Source organism: Dendrobates tinctorius, unplaced genomic scaffold, assembly GCF_039654945.1.
Source record: "Dendrobates tinctorius isolate UK_male_01 unplaced genomic scaffold, ASM3965494v1 ptg000057l, whole genome shotgun sequence".
Taxonomy (NCBI): Eukaryota; Metazoa; Chordata; class Amphibia; order Anura; family Dendrobatidae; genus Dendrobates; species Dendrobates tinctorius.
This window is the reverse complement of record NW_027361725.1, coordinates 26,674,741-26,687,493: the sequence shown is the minus strand read 5'-3', so window position 1 is coordinate 26,687,493 and position 12,753 is coordinate 26,674,741. Positions and strand designations below refer to the sequence as shown.

Genomic DNA, 12,753 nt, shown 5'->3' with positions numbered 1-12,753 from the left:
ATCGCTGTGAGGTGCTGAGCACTAGTGGACTAGAGGGGCTCTAACCCTGTGTCCTTGGGGCAGAATCCTGTGTCTTAGCTCTAGTGCTGAGTCCTGTGAGGATAAACATGCTCTCTCATTTGTTCCAGCGGCTCAGTGACGTAACTAAGTTCGCTCCTGTACACACCGGGTCAGCGGTTAACCTGCCGGTGTCTAGTTAGTGCTCCACCATTGCCAAGCAGCAGTTAACATCTCTGCACGGTGGACCCCAGGCTGCGAACGCACCTCTACACCATCTTATATTATTTGGTGAGTTCCGCAAGCCCGTAACACTAAGAGAGCATTGCACTATGTGGTAGGGCTCCTTAGGGGCATCATATCGTGTGGGAGAAGCATCTATAGGGATATCAAAGTATGTCAGGGTCGAGTGTGTGCATTATACTTGGTGGGATGGCTTTGTGGGGGGGGGGGGCATCATACTGTGTGTAGGAGGTCACTGTAGAGTATCAAACTATGCAGAGGTCCTGTGTCAGCATTATACCGAGTGGTAGGGCTCTATAAGCGCATCACACCGTGTATTGGAGGGCTCAGCAGGGGGCATTACATGGTGTGGAGGTCCTGTAGGAGCAATATACTGTGTAGGAGAGTTCATACTGCATGGGGGTCCTTTCTGAGCATCATACTGTGTGGGAGGGCTCTGCGGGGGCCTCATACTGTGTGTGGGGGCTCTGCAGGGGGGGTCATACTGTGTGGGAGGGTTCTGTGGGGGCATCATACTGTGTGTGGGCTCTGCAGAGGGGTCATACTGTGTGGGAGGGTTCTGTGGGGGCATCATACTGTGTGTGGGCTCTGCAGAGGGGTCATACTGTGTGGACTCACCGGGAGAGCACATATACATGAATGGTGATGTTGCCAGAGTCTGCCCCTCTTTCCTACCTGATACAGGTGGGAGGTGTGCTATAACCACATGTGGCAGCCGGACCGGCACCATATGCGCATAGCACGGCGGAATGGACAGCCTTCCAGCTACAAGTCCCACTCCTAAACTGACACAGGTTGGTGACCCAGTTACTAAAGCAGACACCCCACGTCACACCGCGCCTTGCAGGCAAGAGCTCATTCACGGCCACACCCGGCGCACACACTCATTCACCCAGAGTCACGTGACTGCTAAACAATTATCACGTGATGCAGGCGCTTACTATTCCACGGCTACTGTTCCCACTGATGGGCGGAGCTTATTGTCACAGGAACTGGCGCTCTGCGTATCGTTACGTCACCGGACTTTTTGTAGGTGCGAGGCGAGGCGGAGAGCAGCGTTCAGTGCCGGGTTCTCGTGTGATCTGACAGGTGTGTCCCGGAGGTTTTCGCTTATAGCTGAGGATGAAGGTGTCTTGTGACTCCGGTGCTCCGGGATCTCTGGGCCGGGCGTGGAAGCAGATGTCGTGGCTGTACTACCAGTACCTTCTGATCACTGCGCTGTACATGCTGGAGCCGTGGGAGAGAACGATCTTCAGTATCCTTATCAGTATGTACGAGGGGTGGGGAACTACAGGTGACAGCACGGCGGCCGGTCACGTGACACATGTCAGGCCCTCCTTGCAGCGAGAGTGTGCTCCCGGGCGGACACCGGATGCGTCCTGTCACAGGTCACCCGGGGCCACAGTGACTGCACGTACCCCCCCCCCCCCCCCAGAGTAGGGCCCAGTATGGGGGGAGTGTGTTCCTGTCACAGGTCACCCGGGGCCACAGTGACTGCACGTACCCCCCCCCCCCCCAGAGTAGGGCCCAGTATGGGGGGGAGTGTGTTCCTGTCACAGGTCACCCGGGGCCACAGTGACTGCACGTACCCCCCCCCCCCAGAGTAGGGCCCAGTATGGGGGGAGTGTGTTCCTGTCACAGGTCACCCGGGGCCGCAGTGACTGCACGTACCCCCCCCAGAGTAGGGCCCAGTATGGGGGGAGTGTGTTCCTGTCACAGGTCACCCGGGGCCACAGTGACTGCACGTACCCCCCCCCCCCCCCCCCAGAGTAGGGCCCAGTATGGGGGGGGAGTGTGTTCCTGTCACAGGTCACCCGGGGCCACAGTGACTGCATGTACCCACAGAGTAGGGCCCAGTATGGGGGGAGTGTGTTCCTGTCACAGGTCACCCGGGGCCACAGTGACTGCACGTACCCCCCCCCCCCCCCCCCCAGAGTAGGGCCCAGTATGGGGGGGGAGTGTGTTCCTGTCACAGGTCACCCGGGGCCACAGTGACTGCACGTACCCCCCCCCCCCCCCCCAGAGTAGGGCCCAGTATGGGGGGAGTGTGTTCCTGTCACAGGTCACCCGGGGCCGCAGTGACTGCACGTACCCCCCCCCCCCAGAGTAGGGCCCAGTATGGGGGGGGAGTGTGTTCCTGTCACAGGTCACCCGGGGCCACAGTGACTGCACGTACCCCCCCCCCCCCCCCCCAGAGTAGGGCCCAGTATGGGGGGAGTGTGTTCCTGTCACAGGTCACCCGGGGCCGCAGTGACTGCACGTACCCCCCCCCCCAGAGTAGGGCCCAGTATGGGGGGAGTGTGTTCCTGTCACAGGTCACCCGGGGCCACAGTGACTGCACGTACCCCCCCCCCCCAGAGTAGGGCCCAGTATGGGGGGAGTGTGTTCCTGTCACAGGTCACCCGGGGCCACAGTGACTGCACGTACCCCCCCCCCCCCCCCCCCCCCCCCAGAGTAGGGCCCAGTATGGGGGGGGAGTGTGTTCCTGTCACAGGTCACCCGGGGCTACAGTGACTGCATGTACCCCCCCCCCCCCCCCAGAGTAGGGCCCAGTATGGGGGGAGTGTGTTCCTGTCACAGGTCACCCGGGGCCACAGTGACTGCACGTACCCCCCCCCCCCCCCCCCAGAGTAGGGCCCAGTATGGGGGGGGAGTGTGTTCCTGTCACAGGTCACCCGGGGCTACAGTGACTGCATGTACCCCCCCCCCCCCCCCAGAGTAGGGCCCAGTATGGGGGGAGTGTGTTCCTGTCACAGGTCACCCGGGGCCACAGTGACTGCACGTACCCCCCCCCCCCCAGAGTAGGGCCCAGTATGGGGGGGGGAGTGTGTTCCTGTCACAGGTCACCCGGGGCCACAGTGACTGCACGTACCCCCCCCCCCCCCCAGAGTAGGGCCCAGTATGGGGGGAGTGTGTTCCTGTCACAGGTCACCCGGGGCCACAGTGACTGCACGTACCCCCCCCCCCCCAGAGTAGGGCCCAGTATGGGGGGAGTGTGTTCCTGTCACAGGTCACCCGGGGCCGCAGTGACTGCACGTACCCCCCCCCCCAGAGTAGGGCCCAGTATGGGGGGAGTGTGTTCCAGTCACAGGTCACCCGGGGCCACAGTGACTGCACGTCCCCCCCCCCCCCCCCCCCCAGAGTAGGGCCCAGTATGGGGGGAGTGTGTTCCTGTCACAGGTCACCCGGGGCTACAGTGACTGCACGTCCCCCCCCCCCCCCCCCAGAGTAGGGCCCAGTATGGGGGGAGTGTGTTCCTGTCACAGGTCACCCGGGGGCCACAGTGACTACACGTCCCCCCCCCCCCCCCCCCCCCAGCAGAGCCCAGTGCGAGGAGAGTGCTCCTGTCACAAGTCACCCGGGGCCACGGTGACTGCACATCCCCCCCCCAGAGTAGGGCCCAGTATTGGGGGAGTGTGCTCCTGTGTCTACAGTGACTGCATGTCCCCCCCACCAAGAGCAGGCCCAGTGGGAGGAGAGTGTGCTCCTCTCAGAGGTCTCCCGAGGTCAGCAGTGACTGCACGTCCCCCCACAGCAGGGCCCAGTATGGGGAGAGTGTGCTCCTGTCAGAGGTCTCCCGAGGTCAGCAGTGACTGCACGTCCCCCCACAGCAGGGCCCAGTATGGGGAGAGTGTGCTCCTGTCGCAGGTCACTTGGGGGACACAGTGACTCCACGTCCCCCCCCCCCCACAGCAGGGCCCAGTGTGGGGAGAGTGCGCTCCTGTCACAGGTCACCCGGGGTCAGTGTGAATGCACGTCTTCCCACAGCAGAGCCCATTGTGGGGAGAGTGCGCTCCTCTGACAGGTCACCCGGGGGCCACAGTGACTGCACATCCCCCCCCCCCCCCCCCCAGCAAAGCCCAGTGCGAGGAGAGTGCGCTCCTGTCACAAGTCACCCGGGGCCACAGTGACTGCACATCCCCCCCCCCCCCTCCCAGCATAGCCCAGTGCGAGGAGAGTGCGCTCCTGTCACAAGTCACCCGGGGCCATAGTGACTGCACGTTCCCCCCCTCACCCAGAGTAGGGGAGAGTGCGCTTCTGTCACAGGTCACCTGGGGCCACAGTGACTGCACGTCCCCCCCCCCCCCCCCAGCAGGGCCCAGTGCGAGGAGAGTGTGCTTCTGTCACAAGTCACCCGTGCCCACAGTGACTGCACGTCTCCCCACCACCACCACCCAGAGTAGGGCCCAGTATGGGGAAAGTGTGCTCCTGTCACAGGTCACCTGGGGGACACGGTGACAGCAGGGCCCAGTATGGGGAAAGTGTGCTCCTGTCACAGGTCACCTGGGGGACACGGTGACTGCACGTCCCCCACAGCAGAGCCCAGTGCGAGGAGAGTGCGCTCGTGTCACAAGTCACCCGGGGCTACAGTGGCTGCACGTCTCTCCCCCCCCCCCCCCCCCCTCCACAGCAGTATGGGGAGAGTGTGCTCCTGCCACAGGTCACCTGGGGGACACGGTGACTGCACGTCCCCCACAGCAGAGCCCAGTGCGAGGAGAGTGCGGTCGTGTCACAAGTCACCAGGGGCCACAGTGACTGCACGTCCCCCCCCCCACAGCAGAGCCCAGTGCGAGGAGAGTGCGCTCGTGTTACAAGTCACCAGGGGCCACAGTGACTGCACGTCCCCCCCCACAGCAGAGCCCAATGTGAGGAGAGTGTGCTCCTGTCACAGGAGCAACTTGTGTGAAAAATGTTGCATAGTAAGAAGCTTTTAGCTTTCAAAACTAGAAGTGCTAATAGTTTGTTCACTTTGCATTTTGTTGATAAAAATAATCAAAATAGAAATGTAAATCACATCAATATTGCCGCTGCCCTTTGCCTTTTAATATCAAAATTTGGTGTGCTGTCCTTTTTTGCATTCAAATGGGTATAAGTTCTTCTAAGTACTTGGACACAGTTTATGAAGTACCTCGGCAGGAAGATTACTCCTCCAAACATCTTGGGGAACTAACCATAGATCTTCTGTGGATGTCACTTGTTCAAATCCTTTTGTGTCTTTATGTGATCCCACACATCCTGGATCATGTTGAGTACAGGGGTCGGATCATCACTTCCACGACTGACTCCTTGTTTATGCTGAAGATTTTTCTTATTAAAGGCAGATACTTATTCATAATGCAATACCATCAGAGACCCCAAACACACGGCCAATGTAAAAAAATTGCACAAGTGACATCAACAGACGATCTGCGGTTCTCCAAGATGTTTGGAGCAACCTCCCTACTGAGTTCCTTGGAAACCTGTGTTACAAGTACCTAAAAGAACTGATGCTGTTCTGAAGGTAAAGTGCGGTAACAACAAATATTGACTTGATCTAGATTTCTCATTCACTTTCCATTTTCTTTTTGGAAAAAATTGTTACTTTGCAGCATTTTGTTTCCTCACTTGCCTGAAATCTATCCTTTCAGGCATTTTTCCCCCAAGGGGTTTTTGAAGCCTTTTGACTAAGGCTATGTGCACACGTAGCAGAATCAGAGCACGCTAGGGTTGTAAATCCAAAAGTTAGGAAAGAAAAATTAAGAGGTAGGAAGTAACCGACTTTAACGACCTTCTGACAAAAGATGAAGAACAAAAGCAATATGTCCTGCAAGTTGTAAGCAAATGCCGAGCATTATATTCTGACGTTTCAAAAACTACTTTAACAAAAGCTCTAGAATAGATTAGATAACTATGTAAAATTATCAACTCATGTAGGTTAGCGTGCTCTGATGGTTCATCTGTGCTACTGAGCAATTTATTAGCCATTAACAACTTTTCATTGTCTGTAATGGTGGGATCAAAAAACGATAATCCCACCAACTCTGCATTCAAATACCACAAATGGTTTGAAAATTTGGTCAGGGCTATTTCTGCAATGTTGTTGTCACATTCTTTATAGTCTAACAGACTATGCAAAATACCTAAATCTTAAAATACCTCAATTTGGATTTTTTCAAACTTTGAGCGACGAGCGGCACGGGTTAACGTCGTTTGATCGAGCTCAAATTTTGGCTATCTCAATATCTGGAAAGGGGAATCGTTTTGTGGGGTCCAGACGGACAAAATTCCGACATCGATTTTTTTTGCGGTCACCCTAGTCGGCAATATATTCTGACCTGTCTGTTATTGATTTTTTTTTTTTTTTTTTTCCAGCAGGACGGGCCGCAAAACGTCCCACACACGGATGACACAAAGGGATGTCATCCGTGTGACATGTATCGGCGCCTCAGAAGCAGCAGCACAGTAAGCACTGTTCCCCGGCGCCGGGTGCTAAAGACAATTCGCATCATTCTTTCCTGCTCTGCCAGTGATCAGCGCAAGCAGGGGACAATGATGAGTTAAGGGCCCGTTGCACTAAGCGATATCGCTAGCAATATCGCTATAACGTCGCTGGTTTTGTGACGTAGCAGCGATATCGCTATGTGTGATACTTGCCTTCGACCAGCTCACCCGCTGGTTATCGCTGATAGCGCGAGAACGGCCTGGGCCGTTTCTCGTCGTCAGCTTCCTGCTGTGGCAACGAGCGACGCGTGCGGGAGGACGTCTTCATCGCCTCGTCTGACAGGAAAGTAGCGACCGCTGCTATGTCGCTGGTGAGATCTGCCTGTTTGGCAGCTCACTAGCTACCACTTAGCGGTGCACCAGTGATCCTGACCGGGTCATATCATTGTCGGGATCGCTGGTGCATCGCTAAGTGTGACAGTACCTTTATGTTCAACTGATAACAGCGACAGCAGGTGCTGGCTGATGGGACTGTTACTCCCATCAGCCTACACCTGCTGCTGCTAATGACAGTGACAGCAGGAGTGGCTGATGGGAATATTCATCAGCCGCGGCCTGTGCTATAAATAAAAAAAAAAAAAAAGTTGTTCGCCTTGTATTTTTGATATCCAGCCAGGGAAAACTGACAGCTGGGGGCTGTAACCCTCATGTGTCGGGGTCCCCTCTCTGTGTGTGTTTGTTTTATTTTTTTCAATTATTTAAAATGACTAAACCAAATGGCGTGGGGGTCACCCAGATTTTTGATACAGCTCGGGGCTGGTATTCTCATGCGCCAATTGTGGCACTTTACCTGGCTTTTCCCACTTGCCCTGTGGCGATGGCAAGTGGGGTAATAGTTGAGGGATTGATGTCACCGTTGCATTGTATGGTGGCATGAAGCACACGGCTTAGTAATGGAGAAGCGTCTATAAGATACCTATCCATTACTAATCTATAGTTATATGGTAAAGACACAACCAGAATAATGTCCTTTATTTGAAATAAATCAAAACACTTTTCCATTTTTATTTAAAAATTTAACAGTTATCCTCACTTTGCTCCTAATTCCACTGAAGCCCTCATCTCCTGTAATAAAACAAAAATGAAAAGCAACAATATACCATACTTGTCTGTTGTTCTGTCCCACGCCGTAATCCACGTCTCGGGATAAACCGTTTTCAACCTGGACGGTGCCAAGACGCGATCGTCCAGGCTGAGAACCGCTGGGAAATGAGCTGTTGCGAGCGCAGCATTAGTGACCAGCGATGATGTCATCGAGGTTAACGGCGGGTCACTGAGGTTCCGCTCCCAGCCGGGTGGAACTGCGGTGACCTCAGCACCGTGAGGAAAAAGTCACTGAGTTCAGCTTAGTGAGTTAACCGCAGATCTTTGATCGATTGATGTCACCGCTGCTGCTAATAAGTGAGAGCAGGTGTAGGCAGATGAGAATAATAGTCCAATCAGCCGCCTCCTGCGCTTGTTCTCGCTTGAATATAACGCTCATCATTCTCCACTAATTGCTGGCAGAGCCGGGGGAGAATGATGCGAGCCGTCTTCAGCACCCGATGTCGGGGAACAGCCCTAACTGTACCGCTGTTTCCCTGGCGCCGGTGCGTGGTACTGCTACGACACACGGATGCCACAAATATTACACACACAGACGCTGATATGTCTGGTACTGGTTTTTCCAGTACTGGAAATATCAGGACGTGTGAAACCGGCCTTACTGACATACTTGCATTACAGTAAAATGAAATTAAATTACAAAGTGTGAAACATCATAATCCGCTTGTAAATGGAAAATTGTTCCCAAGCTGTTCTCGTTGCACAAAGACCCCTGAGGCTTTAGATTCCGATCTGGCCTATTGTTCTGGCTGTTTGCGCGTTGCATGTTTGGTGCAGATTTTTCTGCAGTGTATATGCAGCTGATTTCCCCCCCCCCCCCAAATCTGCCTGTTTTACATTTTAGATTTTGTTACTGATTTGGTGCAGATTGCAAAAGGTCGTTTCTTTCTCTGAATGTGCACATATACACATATACACATTGTGGATTTAACACTTGGCACCACTGGTTAATTTATGTGCAGGAAATATCAGCAGTATGTGACATTTGTAGCAACCTAATTACTTAGCTGATACTGTATTATGCTGTGGATTTTCTGCATGCATGTCTTCAAGGAAAATCTGCAAAAAATGGCCAGACTGAGAATCCAAGGCTTTTCTTGTCACCTAGCTGAGTATTTTTGCATTTATTCAGAAGTCTGAGTAGAATCTTCTTCTACAGTGATGTGTGTTCTCTTGGTTGGCTTTATGTATATAGATAGTTTGTTTTTTTTTGTTTCAATAGTTTTATTTATTTTTCCAAAAAGAAAGAGGGAAAAAAAACAAACTTTTTGTTTTTTTTTAACAATAACAAGCTGTGCATGTGGCATTTCACCTCTATCTTTTAACCCCTTTCTGGCCTTGGACGCAGTGGTACGTCCAATGTTTTGAACAGCTGACGTGCCTATTAGGTAAATCTCGCTGTCGAACGCTGACAGCGGGATTTAACCAGCTCGGCCGGAAATACGCACATCGCCAATCCCAGTCACGTGATTAGGGGTCAGCAATGCGTTGCCATAAAAACCTGAGGTCTCCTAGAGACCTCTATGGTTGTTGATGAGGCATTGCTATGAGCGCCACCCGGTGGTCCGCGCTCATAGCAATGCTGTAATTCTGCTGCATATAGGCGATCTGCTCATCACCTATATGTAGCAGAGCCGATCGAGTTGTGGCAGCTTCTAGCCTCCCATGGAGACTATTGAAGCATGCCAACATTAAAAAAAAAAAAAAAAAAAGTTTTGAAAAATATGAAAAAAAAAATATAAGTTTAAATCAACCCCCCTTTCGCCCCCTTCAAAATAAAACCATAATAAAAAAAAAATCACACATATTAGGTATCACTGTGTTCAGAATCGCCTGATCTATCAATAAAAAAGATATAGTGTAGGAGAAAAAAAATCGAAACGCCAGAATTACTTTTTTTTTTTTTTTTTTTTTTGGTCGCCGCGACATTGCATTAAAATGCAATAATGGGCGATCAAAAGATCGTATCTGCACATAAATGTTATCCTTAAAAACGTCACCTCTGCGCGCAAAAAATAAGCCCTCACCCAACCCCAGATCACGAAAAATGGAGACGCTACGGGTATTGGAAAATGGCATAACTTTTTCTTTCTTTTTTTTTTTAAGCAAACTTTGGAATTTTTTTTCACCACTTGGATAAAGAGAACCTAGACATGTTAGATGTCTATGAACTCGTAATGACCTGGAGAATCATAATGGCAGGTCAGTTTTAGCATTTAGTTAACCTACCAAAAAAAACAAACAAAAAACAAGTGTGGGATTGCACTTTTTTTTGCTATTTCACCGCACTTGGAATCTTATCCTGCGTTTTCTAGTACATGACATGGTAAAACCAATGGTGTCGTTCAAAAGTACAACTCGTCCCTCACAATGGTCATATTGACGGAAAAATAAAAAAAAGCTATGGCTCTGGGAAGAAGGGGAGCGAAAAATGAAAACGCAAAACCGAAAAAAGCTGGGGTCGTTAAGGAGTTAAGTATGTTATATCTTCACTCAATATGTTACTATACTTAAGACATATTTATTGTAATGAGAGGCATTTTATCAACTTTTCGCACGTTATAAATAGTAAATTGAAGGACATTTGGGTCTGATTAGTCAGTGGTAATTTACTTTTTGTTTTATTTAGAATTGTCGTTTTTAGATAAGATTAATTTTATTACCTCTGCATGCTGCACCACAAAAAAGAAAGTTATCTAGAGTTACTGCAAAATTTGGCTTCTTGAACTGTGATACATTTTGTTCTTTGCAGTATCTTCTTTTTTTTTGTGCATACTTTGTTTTACTGACTATTTGAAGATTTAGCATGAGTCGATTTTTCCTGCTCTTTAGCCCGTACAGCACTTTAGGTAAAGTGCAGACATGGAGCGCCACATTGGTGACTAAAGGCCCCGTCACACACAGCGACTCACCAGCCATCCCAACAACGATATCAACGTGTCAGGATCGCTGGTGAATCGCTACATGATCGCTGGTGAGCTGTCACACAGACAGCTTCACCAGCGATCAGCATAGCGACGCTGAGCGAGCGGCGTTGCTGTGTTCCTTAGTTACCAGCGCGCTGATGCCGAGAGCGCGCCCGTCCCTTGGATACTCAATGTGTACGTTAGTTACCAGCAGATCGCTGGTCTCCCGCTTGTCACACGCAGCGATGCGTGCTGGCCAGCGGGAGACCAGCGACCAAAGAAAAGTCCAGAGGTTTCCCAGAGCGATCAGCGATACCGGCAGGGGGGCCGATCGCTGTCACACAGCGATCTCGCTGGTGAGATCGCTGTTGTCACAAAACTTGTGACTCAGCAGCGATCTCGCTAGCGACATCGCTATGTGTGACGGGGCCTTAAGGCTATGTTCACATGAGAGCGGATCCAGTTGTGCAGACTCTACTTTTTTTTTGTCTGGCTACAAATAAACTATTTAAACGGAAAACTTTACCACTGTAGCCTATGGAAATGGAAAACAGATCTGTTAAATAGCCATCGGTTTTTCTCCCTTTTGAAATGGATCTAGTAAGCAAAAAGCTGATTGTTTTCAAAAGGAAGAAAAACAGATGGCTAATCGATTTTTCCATGGGAAACTAGGACTGCAGCCCTGATGTATGATGATCTGGTCACCCCCATGGAAAAACCTTGTCCTTCCAGCTGCAGTTTGTTTTTGTTCAGTTGTGCTTTACCTACCCCTGATCCATCATGAAGTCTCCGCCATAGCTCCCGGTGTCTGTTAGCTGCAGTACTCTCGGCGAGATGTCAGTGCTGCAGGCAGTGACAGTGAGCAGGGGTGAAGACTCCAGTGCTGGACCTGGGGAGGGTGAGGTTTTGCATTGTTCTTCTGTTAACTGCATGAAATGAAACTTTTATTTGGCAAAATTCCTTAACCCATTTTCCCTAGATTCCATGTTGGTGTCCATCATCGGAATGGCTTTGTATACAGGATACATCTTTATGCCACAGCACATCCTTGCCATCTTGCACTATTTTGAGATTGTTCAATGACGCATGACGTCCTTGCACAGCAAGGTCTATAAGGACAGAGCATCAGTCTTGGACATTTCTGGTGTCAGACTGGAACTTTGAAATTGTCTTCACCACGTCGAGCTGAGAAGATGCCAAAATTGGATGAGCATGGTCTCTAGTGAAACTGCCACAATCTTTACCCTATTGGCAAGGTCATTGCAGTCTTCTTCTAATGTCCAACCTCTGTTCAACCTACTGGTTTCATCACCCAAGAGCACTGCTAAACATGCTATTCTGGCAGGGCTGGGGGCAGTATTTGTGTCTGTGCGACATGTTTTGTGGAAAGTAATAGCTATTTTAATATTGCACTGTAAATGTTTTAGTTCAACTTTTTGTTTGCTTTTCTCTCCTTGTGTGGCTGCATCTCGTCTCATTTGGGTTTATGATGTCACACAAGTTTGGACACAATTTTGTTAATTGTAAAGTAAAAACACATGCAGCACCTCTGTACACAAGATTAATATTTTATCACTTACAAAAGGAAACTTTCTTAAACTGTTTAATTTCTGTATGATTAACATAAAATCTCAATATGACAGCTGTGCTTTTATGGTTATTTAACAGTTAGTACTATCTTTAATTTTGAAAATGCTCATAAAGCCAAAAAAAAGACCTTTCCACTTTTACTACAGACAATTTGGATCAGTTTTCCCAGCTATATCTAATTTTCATAGTTCGTAGCTTGTTGCCTAAGAGACCGGCCACCTCCTGCTGGACTGGGCTATAGCGCTTATAAGCACCGACTCCGGCTGGGATTGCTGGCGTGCGCTGTTGGATCCTGGTCAACTTCAGTGCTGTATAGGCCTGGCGGCCTCATGTAGCTGTATTCGAGAGTGCATAGTCCGATCGGAGCAGGAAGCTGAAAAGTAGTGTGCTCGTGAAAAAGTATGAGACAAACCCTTTAAAAAAAAAAAAAAAAAAAATGACCTCCATTTTAAAGGACATGGAAGCTTCATAGGAAGCTGAGTAACATGATACCTTGATATCTGCGATCTGATGTCTTATTCCTGAGAACTTCATGTTTTGCTGAACATGTAAATGAGTTGTTAAAGGGAACCTGTCAACAGAAAAATGCTGTTATAACTATCTCTTCTGCACTGACTCACAAGCTTGCTCTGGTTTGAGCATGGTCTAACAA

General features: G+C 50.4%; 1 protein-coding gene across 1 annotated transcript; it reads left to right on the top strand.

Annotated features, from left to right (window-relative positions):
• The first annotated feature begins 1,207 nt into the window (after window positions 1-1,207).
• SPTSSA (serine palmitoyltransferase small subunit A) lies at window positions 1,208-12,151 on the top strand. The gene is made up of 2 exons (XM_073577849.1): window positions 1,208-1,495; window positions 11,491-12,151. The coding sequence occupies exons 1-2, from the start codon at window positions 1,363-1,365 to the stop codon at window positions 11,592-11,594; spliced, it is 237 nt and encodes a 78-aa protein (XP_073433950.1). The 5' UTR covers window positions 1,208-1,362; the 3' UTR covers window positions 11,595-12,151.
• Window positions 12,152-12,753: the final 602 nt, after the last annotated feature.

What these genes read in the sequence shown, in the direction of transcription:
- SPTSSA (XM_073577849.1), top strand. Translation starts at nt 1,363, where the DNA reads ATGAAGGTGTCTTGTGACTCCGGTGCTCCGGGATCTCTGGGCCGGGCG. An exon ending in GTGGGAGAGAACGATCTTCA is followed by an intron (nt 1,496 to 11,490) that starts GTATCCTTATCA and finishes CATTTTCCCTAG; the next exon opens with ATTCCATGTTGGTGTCCATC.